Source organism: Puma concolor, chromosome E2 (assembly GCF_028749965.1).
Source record: "Puma concolor isolate L17-30 chromosome E2, mPumCon1.1.hap2, whole genome shotgun sequence".
Lineage (NCBI taxonomy): Eukaryota > Metazoa > Chordata > Mammalia > Carnivora > Felidae > Puma > Puma concolor.
In genome coordinates, this window is record NC_141681.1 from 43767587 (window position 1) to 43788262 (window position 20676).

The 20676-nt window shown below is 40.5% G+C and overlaps 1 protein-coding gene across 4 annotated transcripts in view; it reads left to right on the forward strand.

Annotated features, from left to right (window-relative positions):
- LSM14A (LSM14A mRNA processing body assembly factor) overlaps positions 1-5568 on the forward strand; it is a 49173-nt gene extending 43605 nt beyond the window's left edge. For 2 of the 4 annotated variants that reach the window (XM_086689616.1, XM_086689613.1), the window contains 2 exons: positions 3828-3886; positions 4822-5568. In XM_086689616.1, the coding sequence (XP_086545742.1) occupies positions 3828-3851 (24 nt within the window). In that variant the 3' untranslated portion in view covers positions 3852-3886; positions 4822-5568. The remainder of the gene's footprint in view (positions 1-3827; positions 3887-4821) is intronic. The other 2 variants (XM_086689614.1, XM_086689612.1) reach the window with 1 other exon arrangement.
- The last annotated feature ends 15108 nt before the right edge of the window (positions 5569-20676 follow it).

Consider the following 20676-nt stretch of genomic DNA (forward strand, 5'->3'; position numbering starts at 1 on the left):
TTTTTTTTTTTTTTTTTTTTTTTTTTTGCTTTTCAATATCTTACTCAGAAAAGATTATAAGCATTGAGGCAAGTTTTCGTTTTAAAATGGAATACAATGTAAAAAAATTTTTTTTTAATGTTTATTTTTTGAGAAAGAGACAGAGAGAGAGAGACAGAGACAGAGCATGAGCGGGGAAGGGGCAGAGAGAAGGAGACACAGAATCTGAAGCAGGCTCCAGGCTCTGATCTGGCAGCACACGGCCTGACGTGGAGCTCGAACTCACGAACCGGGAGATCATGACCTGAGCTGAAGTCGGACGCTTAACCGACTGAGCCACCCAGGCACCCCAAGTGTAGCTATTACTTAAAAATAAAATATTATTTAATAAAATCTTTAGAAAATAATAATAACATGTGTTCCTCACCACAGCCAGGCACTTCATGATCTGACTGCTTCTTCAGGTCATAAGTCTTATACTGGCTCTGGTCTTTTTTGCCAGTGGGACTCACCTTTTCTTTATTCACTCTGCTGCAGATATGTGGACCTTCTTGCTCTTGTTCAGTGCCAAACTTACAACTATCTCAGGATCTTTTCACCCATTCCTTCTGCCCAGAATGTTCAGTTTGCTCCTTGTAAGCATTTGTGCTCATGCTTGGGCTCCTGCTTCCTCTCCCTTCTTTCTTTTTCCTCTCCCTTCCCCTTTCTTTCCTCCTCTCCTTTGTGAACGTGTTGATTCATCGCTTTTAATTGGTTTTTCACCTAGGACTTTCTGTGCTTCTACCTGCATTTCTCTGTCTTTATGTGCTTTATGTCCTGTGACCAACTTAAACTTAACCTTCCTCAAATGACCTTATCATCTTCTAGCCTTTCCATCGTCTCCGCACAGCCTCCTCCCAGTGTCTGCATTGGCTAATGGTGTGTCACTCTTTTCATCTCCCAGGCAGTATAGCCCATGTCCGCATTACCACATTCATTCCTGTGAGATGTCCCTGCCAGCTACCATAACAACTCACTGATTGGTCTTCAGACATTCAGTCTTCTTTACCTCACTTCAGGCATGTCAGTTACCTGTTGAAGAACCCATGACACCTTCTTGTTGAAGACCACATTGAGTCAGCTTGGTTTGAGAAAAAGTACATTTAAATTAAACTTGGATCCCAATGAGGATTTTAGTGATTGTTGCTAGTGTGACCTCAGTTGAGTCGTCAAACCTTTCAGGCCCTCAGTTTTCACATTGTGGAAAGAGAGTTAACACAGTTTTATCTCCTATACACCTTCTAAAGATCATTAAAGTTTTTTTTTTTTTTTTTTTAAATTTTTTTTTTTAACATTTATTTATTTTTGGGACAGAGAGAGACAGAGCATGAACGGGGGAGGGGCAGAGAGAGAGGGAGACACAGAATGGGAAACAGGCTCCAGGCTCTGAGCCATCAGCCCAGAGCCCGACGCGGGGCTCGAACTCACGGACCGCGAGATCGTGACCTGGCTGAAGTCGGACGCTTAACCGACTGCGCCACCCAGGCGCCCCTAAAGATCATTAAAGTTTCAGAGTTGGAAAACATTTGAGAGGTCTGAGCTCTTGGCCAAGCCATGAGTCCTGAAGTATCCCTGTTAAGGAGCTGGCAGCTTACTTTTTCTAAGAGCATCCATCCTACCTCAGGAATGGTCTTAATTGTTACAATTTTACAATGTGAGTGAAGATTTTTTTCCCCTGTATCCTCACCCTATTAGTTTAACTCTACCCTTGTAAAAGTACAGAATATACATAATTGTCTTAATAATTTGGCAGGTATTTGAAAAAAGAGCTGTCATGTTGTCTGTAAGATTGAACTATTATTTCCCTTTATCTGAACAGTCATCCATAAACTGTTGATTAACTGCTGGGTGCACAGTACATACATTTATGAATACAAACATTTTTTGAGGCTCTGTCTCACTCTTTGGTCACTTTGAGCCTTCAGTTAAATCCCCTGTCACATACATTGCAGAATTAGAATGCACTGTAGAAGTTATCTGCATGAGTCTTTATCCGCATTAGTGTATCCTTGACAAATAGTCCAGCCTCTGCTTGAGTGTTTCAAGGGGTGATAGATTGACCGGACCCTAGGTATTGCCCTGATGACAAGAAGGTTCAAATGTCACCTTGTACTGCCTGCTCTTCGTACTCTGTGAGGATCCTGCTAATGTATCCAGCCCCATTTCTCATTACCCTTTAAGCTGTCTGGTTCAAGCAGTTTGACTCGTGGTCATCACTTGTATACACTGTCCTTGATTCCAACACTGACCTCATTCCTTGACCAAATACATTAAATTCATATATGCCGTGCACTAGCCTGGATTTTAGTATAAGCAAAACAGATGCAGCCCTAGCCTTCTTGTGTTTTAGTCCAATGTAGAGATAGACACAGCTGAAAGTCAAGGGGTCCCTTTCACACCCTTCACAGTCTTGTCCAAGGTATGCTCTGTCTTCGGAAACTTCTCTTCCTTCCTCCACAGATTTCTTCCTTTTCTGACCTCTTGTGGTATCTGCTTTCATTGGCACACATTTTAACACTCATTTTCCAAATTTCATGTGTTTTGTTCTGCATCGCCAGCTAGATGGGAGTCTCTTGGCAATTAGTGAATATGTATTTTACTTTCATTTCCACCAGTGGACATGGAACCATAGTGGGCTTGAAGTAAATGCTCAGCATGCTGATTAGGAATACACTATTTCAGCCTTCAGTAAGGCAGAAGGTCCATCAGTGTGGCTAGCCCTTGATTGCCCATTCCAAAGTTGCATGACCCTTATGTCTGCCACTAGAGCAGTGACCTTCTCTGCATTCTATGCCTTCTAAATCATATCACCTGGCAGAAATAGTGATCACTATTACATAAAGGAGATTTACTTTCAAGGATTAAACTTGTTTCTAAAACAACATCTAATACTTCTCATAAATGGATGTCAGTGGCATTTGCAGCAGCCTTTATGTAATGGGTTGGCTTTGTTCTTTGTGCTCTATTGGCATGAATCATTAGTTTTGAGGTGTACATAAGCAAGTGGTTGTTTAATGAAAACATGGGCAAAGCAGAATTGTAGATTTTTAGAACTCCTTTAAAGTATCAGCTGAACTGTAGGCTCTCTCTCACCCTACCCCCAACAGATAGTTAGGAAACCAAGGACCCAGAGAGGTTAACTTTTTTTTTTTTTTTTTTTAATGTTTTTAATGTTTATTTTTGAGAGACAGAGGACAAGTTGGAGAGGGGCAGAGAGAGAGGGAGACACAGAATCTGAAGCTGGCTCCAGGCTCCGAGCTGTCAGCACAGAGCCCGACACGGAGCTCGAACTCACAAACTGTAAGATCATGACCTGAGCTGAAGTCAGTCGCTTAACGGACTGAGCCACCCAGGCGCCCCAAGGTTAACTCTCTTGATATGGATACAAGCTAATAAAGCCAAAACTTCCTCCCGTTGACTTCTAGCCCAGTTTTCCTCAAGGATAATGTTAGAAACATAAACTTGTGCTGAGCTTGGTCCTTTGATGCTTTGTGGGGGTGGAGGGCAAGGAGATCAGGTTGGGTGTAATAAGAGTATAGTCTGCTCTTATTTTATATGCTGCTTCTAAGATGGTTAAGCCACCATGGCAGGTAAGACAGATTACTTTCCGTTTGAGTCTGTTTTTTCAGATAGGGTCCAGAGACAAAGAGGTAACCAAAATGACTCAGCATGGTACTCTCTCTCCCTTCCCCCCTTTTATTTTCTCCCCTCCTTCCCTCTATTTCTCTGTATCCCCCTCCTCTTCCCTTCTCTCTCTCTCTCTCTCTCTCTCTCTCTCTCTTTTGCTTTCTTTTTTTTTTACCTTTCAGAAAACCACAGCTTTTGGACCCTAAAATAGGTCTGGATTGATCGTACAGCTTTCTGAAAGGTAAAAAAAAAAAAAATGGGGGCGTGTGAAGGTTGGCTTTGGTGGGGGACAGTGGGGTGGGATTATCTTCAGTTTATTTCTTTCTGTACCAGTTTACACCATGCCATATGTATTCCAGTTTAATGACGTTGTACAAATGGTTTGGTGCCCGTATACACAGATAAAGTTAAATCTTTAACATAGGAAATAGTGTATTTCTAACAGGATGAAAATCAGCAGTTAAAATCAGGTATGTGGTAACAACTAGTCCTGAGGAAAACAGACCCCTGGCTCTGATGTTATATACAAGGCTTTAGATTAGGATTCGTCTCACTAGGAAGCTAGAGACTGTCTGACATTTTTGTTTTTTCCATGGTTACTTTTAAAAAATTACCGTCAGCTTGCTGATTTGCAGAACTTATTTGAAATTTAAAAGTTACCGTTTTAAAATGAATTTCTAAATCATTGCTTTCTCCTTGCATGAAACTTTGGAGAGAAATGTTATTTTACTGTCTGGATATTTTATTGCTTAGTAAGGACATCAGAGACTTAGGGATTTTATTAATCTTTTTCCAGAGTATGTTGTCAGTTATATTCGATGACCTTGGCTAACTGTGTTGAAAGTTTAAGTTCTATCATTGTGTTTAAAAATAATTAGGATGCAAACAAAGATAGTAAGGTATGCGTATATCTTAGGGGTCCTTCTTGCTGGAACCAGCCCACACCATGACTGCTTTAACCTCCACTAACTGGAAAATGCAGTTAACAAATAATGAGCTACTGCTGGGTGTGTGGAAGTTATAAAATGTTTTCTGGAAATTAGTGAAAAGATTTATACATGAAAGGAAAAGGAGGGTATATTTAAAAGTAATGGGAAATATACTTAAGTAAATTAGAAAGAAATACTAATAAACCAATCATGTGAAACATGAGCTAATTTTTTTTTTCCTTTTTAGAAAGACAACAAAGTTGCTGCATAGTCTACAGACAAGTCTTTGAAAGTAGGTGAATTTCTAGCTCTTCATGGTCCTGAGAATTGGTTCCGGTCTTTGAGAAGAAGGAAGAGGTGAATCCGCTGTATATTTGTCACCAGCACTGGGTGTTTGTTTGTGTGTTTTTTTCTGCTTAATTTCAAAGATCCAATGCATTTACTTTGGGGGGGAGGGAGGGGGCGGGAAGGCTCATCTTAAAAAATGAGCATTAAATATATTTGGAATAGCAGAAGGTTAAGTAATTTCTTATGTATAGTTAAACTACAACAGTACTTCAATGGGACTTATAAGTATTTTTTCATCACTGAAAGGATTTTTCTTATCACTAAATTGTATTTGGCAATGATTGTAAGTTGCCTGCAGATAGGGCCGTGATACTGTGTTTTGAGCCACAGAAGGTTGTGTGTGTGTGTGTGTGTGTGTGTGTGTGTGTGTGTGTATCTTTCTCTCTTTGTTTCTTTCTTTTTGGAAATCCTGTAATATCCCTTTTGAGGTAGCTTATTTCGTCAATTAATTAGGGTGCTGGATGGTAGAGAATTTTGTCAGTCAACTATGTAAACACAGTAAATACTGTTTCTTAGGCAAAGGTAACTTTTTTATATAGTTGTAAAATTCCATTATATTCCATTGCCAAAGAAACATTAAGAACTTTGTATAGCTGTATAAAAAGCAACTAATTTTTTAAAGAATAAACATTTTAAAGTCAGCAAACATACTGTGTCCTTGCAGAAGTTGATGTGCTGAGGAGCAGAGCTATGGGTGGTGGGTCTTTTTTCATAGTTTTCCAGGCTTGAGATTTCTGATTTTGATTTTTTTTTTTTTTTTTTTTTAATGTTTGGAACACAAATGAAGATTTGATACATTTCTTCCATTACCTGAAAAGGATAAATTGCTCATACTCATTGTAAGAACTTCATTTTATAACAAATGGCATATCACAGGATTTGTCCAAATAATAAATATTTTCAGTATATGAATGTAAATGATCATAGATAAGAATGTACTTAGCTGTATTTTCAAATAAACACCCTCCCCTTTTTTAAGACAATAAAACTGGGCATCAATTAACCTGTTCTTCCAGATATGCCTGGAATTTTGTTGTAATACCTTGATTCATTCCATTATATTTCAAGAGGATTCAGAGTGTTAGATATTATTTTGGCAACCTATAAGATATCCTAACACTGGTCCTTGGGCCCGTGGCCCACAAATGACTCAGTAATAGAGTTCATTGCTAATTATAAATCACTAGTAAATCTTTTTGATATTTTAAGCTATAGTGGGGGAAAAAATATGGCCATTTTTGTGTTTTTATGAAGGCCATAGAATAAAGGGATCCAAAGATTTAAATATTTTTATCTGTTTTGATTTTTGTTAACTTTGTCCTTAAAGTATTCAATAGTGATAAAGATGTGGAAAACTGCACTGTAGGAGAATTGGAATATTTAAAGATGGTTGATATTTTTAATTTTAATTTTATATCTTTTGTATAGCTACACGGAAATGTTTTGTAATTTGGTTTCATTACTGAGGTCCAGTTCTTGCCAGCCATAGTTTAGGTAATATTGCTTAATACTGTTTGCTTGCATGTTAACAACAAAACCTTTTGGAGGACCCACAAATCATGATATTCAACACATTTCTGAAGCATTCTGAACATCAAAGCAAATGCTATGACAGTACCTATGTAGATTGTTTGAGATGTCCCGGGCCAATTCCAAGAAAAGCTGTAAATACCAGCTCTACATGCTTTGAAAGTATGCATTCGTGTGTTTTCCAAGGCCTCTGGGTCACTGACTAAGGCATTTTTTGCCCCAGTAAAAACTGGCCGCATGGCATACCTGCAGTGCACCTCACAATATTAAAGCAAGGTTTTTATTCTAAGACAGAATAAAACTGGTAAATAAAAAATGTTCGTCAAAGTTCTTTCTCTTAAAATAATAATGTCATAATAGAGAGAAACAATGAAAGACATCTTTTAAGTATAAGAATGGAGTTATGGTTATGTTTATATTCTCTAAAATAACTAAATTAATTTCCAACACTTTTCCTAAGACTAATTTATTGTTACAGGTAAAGCTAGAAGCTCTGTTCTCCCCCACTAGAGTGTGGAGTGTTCTTGAGTTACAGTCCCTATCTTGAGAAGACTAAGCCAGCCAGGCACAGGCCAGGCTGGAAGCCTCAGGCTAAAATGCTTCCTCTGTGGGCAGGCATGTGTGAAAGAGAAGAGAGGGAAGGCTGACTCCTAAACTCATTTGTTGGATAGACCATTTCTTCCCCCCGAAAAGCAGGACTTATTGTAGGGGGTAGGGAGAGAGGTCAGGAATGTTAATCCAGCTCAGTGGCTCTTAATCACGGATTGAACTGAGAACCAGAGAGCATTTAGAGGAGTATGAGGGGATGTGTTTTGGTTGTCACAGTGACCAGGGACCACCACTGGCATTTAAGAGCAAGGGCCAAGGATTGCAAAATCTTACACCATACTGGACAGTGCCACATAATCAGCTATCCAGCCCAAAGTCCAACGGTGACCCTTCCATTCTGAGAAACACTGGCTGAGTTCCCTCCACATGAAAAGACAGTGAGTAGGGAATTCATTCTTCTCCCTTCCCCAAAATCTTTAAAAACGTTTACTGAAAACATGGTCTTCACATGGACTATGAAAGATCGAGGTATAAAGGGACCTTACTTCCAGTGGCACAATGTTTTGGAAACCCATTATCACAGGAATTACCACTTCATCCTGGTCACTTTCGAGAAATGTTCACAAATCTCTTCTCCAAATCAGCTGAGGAACATTTTAAAGTACAAATTCCCATGCCCACATCTGGAGAGTCTGAGTCCGAAGTTCTACAGAGGAGCCTGGGCATCAGGCTATGTCCCCCAGGTAGTTCTGATCACAGGATTAGAAAAACAGCTTTAAAACAGCACAGCCAGAGGCACCTACCTGGGTAGCTCATTCAGTTGAGTGTCCAAGTCTTGATCTTGGTTCAGGTCTTGATCTCAGGGTCATAAGTTCAAGCCCCATGTTGGGCTTTTGCACTGGGTGTGGAGCCTACTTAATTAAAAAAACAAACAAACAAACAAACAAACAAATATATATATATTTACTCGCACACACACACACACACATACTCACACACATATGCACACAGCACAGCTCATCTAATCCAGCCCCCTCCTTAAAGGGCCTTGGTAAAGTTTTCACAGTAGGATTATTTTACCATTTCTCCATCTTCTCAAATCTAGTACATCTTGGTTGTAACTGGGGCAGGAAGAGGGGGGAAGGACTAAGAGTCAGGAGGGAGCATTTCTGCAGGACAGAATCCAGGGAAAAACAGGGAGACAGAGACTCAAGTTTCCTATGGGTTTGGCTGATTTGAGTGCTGAGACTTGGTTTTTTATTCCTAGCATACAGGAAAAGGGTGTGGGTTGTTTCTGTGTCTCAGTTTTACATGGCTGTTGTCCCTGTCTCTGTGGGTTATCTGTCTGAAAGAGAAGCTGCACCTTTCGCAAGGCCATGCTAATCACTCAGATCTAATTATGTCCAGATTCTAGGATCCCCCTGCCCTATTATTAGTTCAGAGCTGGTTTAATTTGTGACTGTGGGGAGAGGTCACAGGATAGAGTAAGCAAGGTGAGTGATCTCTCTTTAGGACCTTACGTGTCACCAGTTTGCTTACTTAAACCATTTTGACTGTGGGTTTGTTTTTTGTTTTTTAATTATTTTTGAGAGAGAGAGAGAACACATGCAGGAGTGGGGGAAGAGCAGAGAGAGAGAAACAGAATTCGAAGCAGGCTCCAGGCTCTGAGCTGTCAGCACAGAGCCCGACGCAGGGCTCGAACTCATGAGCCGTGAGATCATGACCTGAGCTGAAGTTGGATGCTTAACCAACTGAACCACCCAGGCGCCCCTTGACTGTGTTTTTAAAAGACAACAGGTTTTATTTGTACATTGGAAGCCAATAGGGAAGTAAAGTAGCACCACTAATCTGTGAATCTAAGATACTAAATCAGGCTTTGCTCAGAGCAGACTGCCCCAAGATGGAGACACAGGGATAACTTCTTGGAAGAGGTATTCCCTGACTAGCAAGGAGTTGGTCAAGTTAGGGAAGCAAGGGAGGTGTAGCTTTGAGCAGCAGGGGCTTGGCAGCCCGTGGCAGCCAGGCAGCCAGGTAGTGTGTGCACTGGGTAGCTAGAGGTGCAGGTCCCAGGCATTGCTCTTGGGGTAATCCCAAACTTCTGAGGAGGTGTGATGGCAAAGGTTCTTCCTGTGTTTTTCAGAGCCAGTGTTAGTAAAAGCAAGTTTGTGGTTTTGAGACATTTATAAATCTGGCTTCAGGAGCACGTGGTGAGACTATGAATCTAATGTGGTTTCTGTTCTCAGTGATGGTGCAGAGCTATGAGCCAGTGGTGTGGGTGTCCTTTAAATTTCAGCTCGGTTCATATTTAACGAACTTGGCTGACTGATTAAAATGTTTTCAGGTTTAGCTCACAAACGGATCAGAATAGACCTGAATCTAATTCTAGTTCATAATGAATGTTGATTTTAAGGAAATGCTTTAATGTGCACTGATGTCCATGTTGTGGTTTATAAAGAAACAAAGTAGCACTATGAGGCAAAAGCATATTTCAGTTCAATAATAAGGCTTTCTTAAAGTGACTCTCCCGTTTAGGAAGTCTTGCTTTTGCCCCCAGACTGAAGAGTAGTCTGAGAGTGCAAGGAAAGAGCAAAGAATACCAGTCTTGAGGGAGTGTGAGAAACTTGGGCCCAGGCACATTGTGATGAATTCCAGTGAATGGTTTTCAGTCCTCCCGGTACAGAGGACAGGAACATGTTTACTAGATGTCTGGAGTGTGCCCCTGTAATCCTAGTGCTCACCTAATCCGGGTAATCCTCCAGTGCTAGCCTCACATAGGATTGCTGATGAGAATGCAGATCCCAACATTGCAGTTCAGGGTTTTGCTTGTGCCGAAATTGTTTTGTAAATTTTTTTCTTTATGGGTTAGTTGGGTGTTGGTTATCACTTGCTCCCTCCCCAGTGTTTAGTAGCATTGCTTTGTCCAGGGTGGGTATGTGGAACCTTGCAGGTTGCAGTTTATAAAATGGAATTAGGTGTTGTTTTGTTTTATGTCTATAAAAGTAATACATTTAAAAAGATTGTAGGCAGTATGGGGCGCCTGGCTGGCTCAGTTGGTAGAGCATGCAACTCTTGATCTTGGGGTTGTGAGTTCAAGCCCCGTGCTGGGCTTACTTAAAAAATAAAAAAAGAAAGAATGCAGGCAGTATGGAAATGGTTTCTAAAAATAGGTAAAGGAAAAGAAGAAAAGAAAATTTATAGTCCCACCACCCAGAGCTAACCATCATCAACACTATTTGGGCATGTTCTGCCTGGCATTATTCTACAGCCATGTGCTTTTCAGCAAAAATGGATTCATAGTGTACGTACTATGGTGAAACTTGCTGTTGTCACTTAATATATTGAGCAGTACTGTTTTAGTTTTGAAGTATAATATACACACAGAATAGTATATGTATCAGTAATCGTAAATTGCACCCAGCTCAAGATTCAGAGTATTAATATTTCCCCATAAGCCCCCCTACAGCTCCCTTCCAGTAGCCCCTTGCCCCCTCAGGAGTAACTACTATCCTGACTTCTACCAGCATAGATGGCTTTTGCTTTTTTGTGTTCTTTATATAAATGGAATTATACAGTATGTATACTCTTTTTGTGCTTAGCTTCTTTGCTCAACATTGTGGGATTAGTCCATATTGTTGCATTTGGCTGTGAGATTTTCATTGCAGCATGATACTCCATTGTGTTAACAGACCACTGTTTAGCCATTCTCCCATTGATACTACATTTGGGTGATTTCTAGCTTTTGATTGTTAAAATAATGCTAGCACTGCTTTTCCTCTGCAAGAGAAGGCAGAGCTGGAGTAGGTGAGTGGAGCACTGATTTACCTTCTAGTGGACTTAGAGTATGGTGAAAGATGGTAGTGCCCAGCTATGGTGCCACTCCACACCAGCACACTGATTTGTTACTAACCGTAAAGTACCAGAAAACCCTGATGTACTATAGATGTAGACATAGATAGATGTTTATATTAGAGCAGATGCAGGGTTTATCCTCCTCTGTGCATAGCCTTTGTCCGTTAAGGACACTGCTTCCCAAAGCAACCTTCCCATGGGGACACTAGAGTGTTTCTTGCCCTGCAAACCAGTGTTCAGGATGTGATCTTGGTGTCCTTGTTCTTCCGCTCCTGGTTGAAACCCCTCCTTATTTTATTGAGGCTTATGTGATCATCTCATCGTCTGATTACTACCCATTCTCTTGAAAAGTCTGTCACTTGTCTTCCCCTTCCTCTACATTTCTCTCCTTCCAAGTGACCAGCTTCAGTGTGGTTTACCCATCTGTATTGAGAGACCCCAGGATAATCATAATCATGGCTGTGATTTCTTAACATCAAAAGGATGCAAAGCAAAATTAGCAAAGGGAAAAGACACATAGGCAAAGTCTGGAGGAAACCAGGCTCAAACTTTCAGAGGGGATTTTGAACTGAAATCACACAGGATGTATTTCATTCCCCCAGCAACAAGTTGTTAGAACACGTGAGGAATGTATCAGGGAAGCTCATTAGAGACTTGGTGTCCATGATTTTGATTGGGGACTGGCTATGTAAGCACCATCTGCTTGGCACATACCCAAGTCCCAGAATGCCAGAAGTGAAGCACAATTAAACCATATTGATTGTCCAAACAGTTTAGGCACGGTGAGCTACTCTTACCAGTTCTGGGAATGGTGGAAACCCTCCTGAAATCCAAGTTTCCAGTTTCCATGTATCAGTGAAGGGCCAAACTTGTAAGCAGGCCTTATAAAGGATGGCAGTCAGGCCTGCTATGTTAACTCTTCTGGGCCCATCCCACACGCTGGTTCCTGTTCCTTGACCTGTGACCTTTTCCTCTTATCCTCCATCTCCCACCCAAAGCTGTGGACAAACCCGGACCTTGTACATCAACAGCAGTTGCGTCACTTCTGAATCATGGATTTAGACAACCACACTGATCTTCCAACTGGCTTAGTCAGGAAATAACTGTAGGGGCACCTGGCTGGTTCAGTCAGCCATCATGTGACTGTTGATCTCAGAGTTGTGAGTTAGAGCCCCACATGGGGTGTAGAGATTACTTAAAAAAATAAAATATTTAATAAAAAATAAAAAAATATATATACAGTGACCTAACCACTCCCTTGCTCAGTAACTGTTCTTAGGCTGGTGCAAATGTCCAGGTCCAAGATCTTTCTACTTTGGATTCATATAGCTCCCTCCTTTCTTTTGCTTTCCCCACCACCATCTCCAGCCAGCCTAGACTCCATGATCCATCATTTATCTTGCAAATACCCTAAATTTCCCTCCTCCTTTCCTGAGCTTCTTATGGTCCTGCCTAAAGGAACTTCTACTCTGAAAGCATCCATCTTTAACATTGTTAGTATTCACCCAGAGGGTTGAGTCCTGCGGAAGAGAATCACAATTGAGTAAATTAGTGCCACTGTAAATCTCATTACCACTTTCTACTGGGCTCTCAGCATTGCCAGCAAAACGGGGTACTTTTCTTTAATCACCTTTTTACAGTCAACAAAAGGCCTTGCCATCTATTTCAAAGAGAAATTAGAGGACATGATGGAAACTACTCCAGATACTTACCACACTCTCAACCAACTCCATCTGTATCCAGTCTTTTCCTGGCGGCCCTATAAAAAAAGAAAAAACAAAAAACACCTATCAACAAACTGCATGTGCTCTGGCTCCCTAACTCCTATCATTCCAGACTTAAAATATTGATTTACCTTACTTCTTTCTCTCCCTGTATCTTCAACATCTTTCTTGATTAGGGCTCCTTTCATTTGTATTTAATTGTATTAGCATACTATATCCTATTAATGTGTTAATATTCATATAGATTAATATATAATTGTGAATATGTAGCATATTTATTGTTACTCCTTTTTTTAAAGAAATTGATGCTTGAACGTGGATGGAACTGAAGGGTATTATGCTAAGTGAAATAAGTCAGAGAAAGACAGATACATGTTTTCACTCACGTGGAACTTGAGGAACTTAACAGAAGACCATGGGGGAAAGGAAGGGGGGAAATAGTTACAAACAGAGAGGGAGGGAGGCAGACAATAAGAGAATCTTAAATACAGAGAATAAACAGAGTTGGGGGGGGTGGGGGTGAGGGGAATGGGTGATGGGCATTGAGGAGGGCACTTGTGGGGATGAGTACTGGGTGTTGTATGTAAGCGATGAATCACAGGAATCTACCCCCAAAACCAAGAGCACACTGTATGCACTATGTTAGCCAACTTGACAATAAATTATATTAAAAAATAAAAATAAATAGAAAGAAAATAAATTTATACTTGAATTCTACATCCACCCAGCCCCTACCTACTTCTTTAACTGACAAGATGCCCAATCTCCCTTTCACTTAACCCACTTGATCTACTCCACTAAAACAGTTTTTGGTAAGATCACCATTGATCTCTAGTGAGCCTTTCCAGTTTTCCTTTCATACTTGCTTTACAGAAGTGTTGTGTACAGCTGAACTCTTCCTTCTTGAAGTATTCTTATCTTCCTGGCTGCCATATTATCTGCTCCTCCTACCTTCTTCAGTGGCTACTCCTCAGTCTCTTACCGGATCCTCCACCACCCCATTTTGAAATAACAGTGCTCCTTAGAGTTTTACTTTGCCTTTTTTCTGTTTTTTAAGCTGCATTCTCTCTGGCCTCAGCTTCTATGGCCTTTATATGAAGTTATTCTCAGATTCACATACCTGGTATGGATCTCTTTTCTGAGTCTAGATCAGACTTCTTGTTACCTGTACTTGAAGGTCTTAATAATAGCCTGTCACATTCAGTGTCCCCAAACCGAAGTGATCTCCCCTCTACTTTTCTTCCAGTGTTCTTGATCCCAGTATGTAGCAGTGCCAGCTACTAACCTGCATGCCAGAAATCTGGCAGTCATCTTTGACACTCCCATTTTCCTTCAGTTCTGTACCACCATCACACCCATTACCAAGTCCTGTCGACTCTACTTCCTAATACCTCTTTAAAAAAAAAATTGTTTTGATAAGAGGTATGGGTGTGTGTGCATGCGCGTGCACACGTATGTGTTTTGGTTTAAATCAGAAAGGATTTTAATGAAAGGCAGTAATCATGCTCACAGTCTTATGCCTTCCTACCTCTGGTCTTCTGTTTTTAGTTTTGCTGATTTTCTATGGAAAATGGGAAAGAATTTGTTTATTCAACAAATATTTATTGAGTCCTTACTGTGGAAGAGATACAGTTGCAATTGCAGAGTAAGCAGCAGTGAACAAAACAAACCTGGCCCTTATTGGAGCTTGTTTTCTATTGTGAAAAGACAGAATAAATGAATAAAATATGTAATATGTTAAGATGATTAAGTGCTATGAAGAAAAGAGCTAAGAAAAGGTACATGGACTAGAGGAGGGATTGCTGCTTCCAATTTAAAATAGGTTGGGGGGGGGGGTGCCTGGCTGGCCTAGTCAATGGAACATGCAACTCTTGGTATCAGGGTTGTGAGTTTGAGCCCCACATTGGGTGTAGAGATTAATTAAAAGTCTTTTAAGTAGATATGGGGCCCCTGGCCAGTTAAGCATCCGACTTCAGCTCAGGTCATGGTCTCACAGATCATGAGTTCAAGCCCTGCATCAGGCTCCATGGTGATGGCGCAGAACCTGCTTAGGCTTCTCTCTCTCTTCTCCTCCACGCGCTCATTCTCTCTCTCTCTCTCTCAAAATAAATAAACTTTAAAAAAAATCTTTTAAGGGGCGCCTGGATGGCTCAGTCGGTTGGGTGTCCAACTTTGGCTCGGGTCATGATCTCACTGTCCGTGGGTTCGAGCCCCACATCGGGCTCTGTGCTGACAGCTCGGAGCCTGGAGCCTGCTTCGGATTCTGTGTCTCCCTCTCTCTCTCTGCACCTCCCCCACTCACACTCTGTCTCTGTCTCAAAAAAAAAAAAAAAATCTTTTAAGTAAATAAATAGGTTAGGGAAGTTGACATTTGAGAGATGACTCAAGAAGGTGATTAGATACTCAAGGAGAAGAAATTGTAGCTGCAAAGACCCTGAAGCAGGAGTGAACCTTGTATGACTGGGGTGGAGCAAAGGAGGAGAGTAGTAGAATATGATAGAGAGTAAGTGGAGGCCAGGTAGAGAAGCAGCAGCAGAGTGTGGTGTAATGATTGTCATTTATTGTGAGGTAGAAGCAGTTGTAGGGTTTTGAACAGAAGAAACAATCTGTGGAAATACAAACTGGTGCAGCCACTCTGGAAAACAGTATGGAGGTTCCTCAAAATAAAAATAGAACTACACTACAACCCAGCAATTGGACTACAAAGTATTTATCCAAAGAATACAGCAGTGCTGTTTTGAAGGGGCACGTCCACCCCAATGTTTATAGCAGCGCTATCAACAATAGCCAAAGTATGGAAAGAGCCCAAATGAGTGGATAAAGAAGATGTGGTGTGTGTGTGTGTGTGTATATATATATGTATATACATATGTATATATATATGTATATATATATGTACATATATATATACACACACACATGCGTGCACGCACACAATGGAATATTACTCGGCAATAAAAAAAGAATGGAGTCTTGCCATTTGCAACAATGTGGATGGAACTAGAGTGTAGTATGCTAAACAAAATGGGCAAGGGGCATTGAGGAGGGCACTTGTTGGGATGGGCACTGAGTGTTATATGTATGTGATGAACCACTGGATTCTACTCCTGAAATCATTATTGCACTATATGCTAACTTGGATGTAAATTTTTAAAAATTAAAAACAAATTTTTTAAGTACAATAAAATTTAAAAAAATAAAATTTTAAAATTTAAAAAAAGAGTGACAATCTGACTTACAGTTAAAGAGAACCTCTGGCTACTGTGTTCAGAATAAACTTAGTGGGGTAAGAAGCAGGAAGACCAGTTAGGAGGCCAGGGCGGACCGGGTGTTCTCCCTGCTCCTGGGCATTCGGAACCTGCAGCCTAGACTTCCAGCCCTGAATCTGCTGCAGAGGCCATGTGGCCAGCATGGTATCCTCAGCAGATTGTTTCTCTGACCAAGGCTTTAATGTACATATTCGCACAGTTCAAAAACAGATTAAGAGGATTTACAGTCAAAAGTTTTCCTCTTCTGTTGTCTCTGACTTAAAACTTACCATCTCTCCACAAGGAGTTAGGTTGTTTCCAGGTTTTGCAGATAGTCCTGCAATGAAGGACCTCCATGAATTATTTCATAAATAGGTGAATTTATCTGTAAGGTAAATCCGTAACTGGAAATTCTGGATAATAGGAGACATAGCTTTGTAATTCTAATAAATATTCCTGCATCCTCTCTCAATATGAGATTATTGCAGTTTACACGTCAACCAGTTTTTGAGGCTGCCTGTTACCCATATGGTCACCAGTACAGTGTTACCACACTTTTGGAAACCTTTGCCAGTCTTTGCCACACGTTGGAAATCTTTGCCTGATAAGTGAAAAATGTTATCCCAGTACCCCATGCATTTTATTTGGAGTGTGGTTGGATATTTTGTCATAAGTAAGTTATTAGTACTTCCTTTTCAGTGAACTGTTTAATTATTTTTCTCTTCAGATGTTAGGCTTTTTTTTAGTTATTTACAGGAGCTCTTTTTTTTTTTAATGTTTATTATGAAAGAGTGAATATGAGTGGGGGAGGGGCAGAGAGAGAGATTCCCAAGTAGGCTCAGCATTGTGAGCACAGAGCCCAACTTGGGGTCTGGAGCCCACAAACCGTGAGATCATGACCCGAGCCAAAATCAGGAGTTGGGTGCTCAACCGACTAAGCCACCCAGGCACCCCAGGAGTTCTTTTTTACTAGGAAAAAAGAGGTTATTCTTTAAAAAAAGATTCTTTGTATACCTGTATGTATTTACTACAAAAGAAACAAAACAGTATATAAGAAGTCTACTTTTCTTCCTTAAAGGCAAATACTGTTTATCTGTTTTCTTCTAAATAGTGTCCCTCTTCAAATTTGTGTGTATGTATATGTGTGTGTACACACTACCCACATCCCCCCTTTTATTAATATATCAGTAGGAAAAGCCTACATAAACTATTTTTTACTGGTTTTTTTTTTCACCTTTTTTACCAACTGCAGACCTCCTGATAGGAAGATTTAACCCTTCACGCAGAGATTCACGCATCCTTGCTCAGTACCTTGAATATATTTATCATAATACTTGATAAAGACTAATACATAATACAACAACTAAGTAAATATCATTCGTGAATGAGCCAAGTGTATGAACCTCATCTGTATTTCTTTTCGTAGAAATGCTTTATTCCTCCTGGCACTAAAAATTGCCTTATTTTCACATATTGGTTGACTTTATTTTATTTTATTTTTTTGAGAGAGAGAGGGTGCAAGTGAACAAGGGCAGAGACAGAATCCCATGAGGGGCAGAGAGAGAGAGAAGTGGGGCTCAAGCTCACCCCACACAGGACTCAAACTCACAGACCATGAGATCATGACCTGAGCCAAAGTCAGGTGCTTAACCGACTGAACCATTCGGGTGCCCCGTTGGTTGACTTTAAAAGCTAAAAATGAATAAACAGTGTCCTGGTATGATTTCATAAGAATTTCTCAGCACAGAGCCAAGTGGGTGGTATGCCTTCCCTACCACCATTCTAGTTTCATAAATACTGTACCTTTCAAAAAAATGTATTACTATGATCAAGATTAAATAGGTTGTCTTTTCTTCGATTCCACCAATTTCTTAAAATCATCCACATTTTAATTTTGTTTCATGATTGGACTTTGCCTTCCTCCAATTTTTAAATTGTTTTTCCACCTGAGTGGCTCTGTCGGTTAAATGTCCGACTTCAGCTTAGGTCATGATCTCACGGTTCATGAGTTCAAGCCCCCCATTGGGCTTTCTGCTGTCAGCAGAGAGCCTGTTTGAGATTCTCTGTCTCCCTCTCTATGCTCTTCTCCCATGTGTGCACTTGCACGTGTGTATGTGTGTGTGCGCGTGCATGCACTCTCAAAAACATTTAAAAAACATTTTTTTTAATTGTTTTTCTGGGGCACCTGGGTGGCCCAGTCAGTTGAGCATCTGACTTTGGCTCAGGTCATGATCTTCATTCATGGGTTTGAGCTCTACATTGAGCTCTGTACTGACAGCTCAGAGCCTGGAGCCTGCTTTGGATTCTGTGTCTCCCTCTCTCTCTGCCCCTCCCCTACCCCCCTTCTCAAAAATAAATAAATATTAAGAAAACTTTTTCTAATTGTTTTTCCTTTATCTTTTTCCCTTGTCACATTTAAGATCTACAAAGGAATATGTCACCATGATATGATGAGGAACCGTGAATCTGTTATTTGGCCCAAGAACTAGTGTTATCAACAACCTGCATCTATGTATTATAGTTCCCCTATTCCATTTGTGCTTCACACAAAAGGAAATCACTATTCTGAATTTTATATGTATTATCTTGGTTTGGGTTATGTTTACAATGTTTATCTCTAAAATTTCTGGTTGGCTTTTGCACATGTTTGCACACACACTCGCTCTCTGTCTCTTACCTAGTTTTCTCTTCTCTTGTATTCTCTATTACTTGGAATCTACTTCATTCCTGAGTCCACCAGTCTTCTAATATAATTTAGACAGTTTTTCCTTGGATGATTACTTTCTCTACAGCTATTTGTTTTTGCTGGAGTTGGTGAATGTTCTTCTTAGCCTGTATTTGTTGCTTTTTCATATAAAGTTTTTCTAAGCCCTCGGCCGTACTATCTTTTTGATTTGGTCTGTGAACTCGTCTTTTTTCCTAGAGGTTGTTCTGTAGCTTTCTGCTGTCCTGCTAAAATCCCAGCATTGCTTTCGAGATCTTCAGCAAAGTGATGATTGTGGGATTTTTCTTCATTGCTCTCCTAGGTGAGAGAGTTTCATGGATGCCATGTTTTCCATTCCCTTACTTGCTATAATTCTTCCTTAGAGAGCTTTCTAAGAAAGTGTATACAAAGGGCCAGATAGTACGGTCTCTGTCACATCATCTTTTTAAAATCTAACAGCCCTTTAAAAATATAAAAACCATTCTTAGCTCAATTGCTGACCCTTGATCTAATGTGCAGTGGTGTTAAGTCCAATGCGAATCTGATTCATTTTCATTGTAGATGGTGGGTTTTTTCCAAAAAACTCTGGAAACTTAGCAGTGACCTTCGTGTTAAGAAATCGTATGAGGACTTCTCTGGGTCTTTTTTGTTTTAGCCCATCATTATGCTGAACAGTAGACTCTTGATTTAAAGATTTGTGCTTTTCCTTTAATTCTTTTTCTTATTACTTCTTAGGTAATTTCTTTAATGCCACCTCTTTCACTAAATCTCCCTCTTATTCAGATATAAGAGCTTCAGATTGATCGTGTGTCATCGATTTTTTTCTTATATTTTCTTTCCTTATCTTGATTGTCAGTCTTGGTTTCCTTCCTATAACATACTTTCTTCAAATATCTGAGGATTCTTGGCTGTGTCTCATTAGAATAGGAGGCAGAATTGTTGCCAGGAGCTCTTTTTGTAGCCAGAATTGTCATCTGGTAGGGTTTGCTTTAAGGTAGTGCTCTTTATCCTCAGATCTCTGAATTCCAGAAGGCTTTGTTCAGAGGTGTTGATATTCACAGATCCCATGGATAGCTGCAGAGAAGAATCTTCCTTTTATTTGTATGTTTTTCCTAGCAATTTGTTGCCTAATTATAGGTCATTCTCATTGCAGCAGAGGATTATTCCCCCTGCTTATTGTGCAGACAGACCTGAAGTTAGTTTTTCTGTTTTCAGACCTCCTTCTCACTCTTGCCGTCTGTCATACCTGCTGCCTCAGAGTCTGAAGCATTTCAGAGTTCAGACAGTTGGCTCCTCCTGCACAGCAGCACCACCAGGCATGGTCCAGGTGGCAGCACCCCTCTGCTGTGCCCTGGGCCACCAGACTTATTCCATATGTTCTTTTTTTTTTTTTTTTTTTTTTTTTTTTTTTTTTTTTAACATTTATTTATTTTTTGAGACCTAGAGAGACAGAGCATGAATGGGGGGAGGGCCAGAGAGAGAGGGAGACACAGAATCTGAAGCAGGCTCCAGGCTCTGAGCTGTCAGCCCAGAGCCTGATGCGGGGCTCGAACTCACGGACCGTGAGATCGTGACCTGAGCGAAGTCGGACGCTCAACCGACTGAGCCACCCAGGCGCCCCCCATATGTTCTACTCAGTCTAGAGATTTGTTGAAAAATACCTCACAGATTCCTTTCCGCCCAGTTCTGTTTATATTAGAAATCGTTTTTTATCCATTTAATGGCATTTTAGTATCATCTCAAAGGAAAAACATTTATAGTTGGTTTACTATCTTGAACCAGAAATCCGTTTGCCTCTACTCTAGTGTGAAGCACCGTTAACTCTTGCATGTGTTACCGCAGTAACTTCTTCACTGGTCCCCCTCCATCCGTACTGCACTCCTCCAGTTCATTTTCTATGCAGCAACCGGAATGAATTTTAGGGAACTCAAATCTGATCGTCAAATTATATCACGTGTCTTCGAGAACGCATCTAATATAGAGACCTCAAGAGATTGTGTCCTAGAGGAAATTCTGTCACTGCAGTGATGGTCTGATATGGATGTGGTTGTCATGTCACACAGACAGGCCCACACTACTCACCAGAGCCAGCCCCTGAGCGGGGCCTCTTCTCTCCCCAAGGCCTCTGTCCTGGTTTAGGACTCTGAATC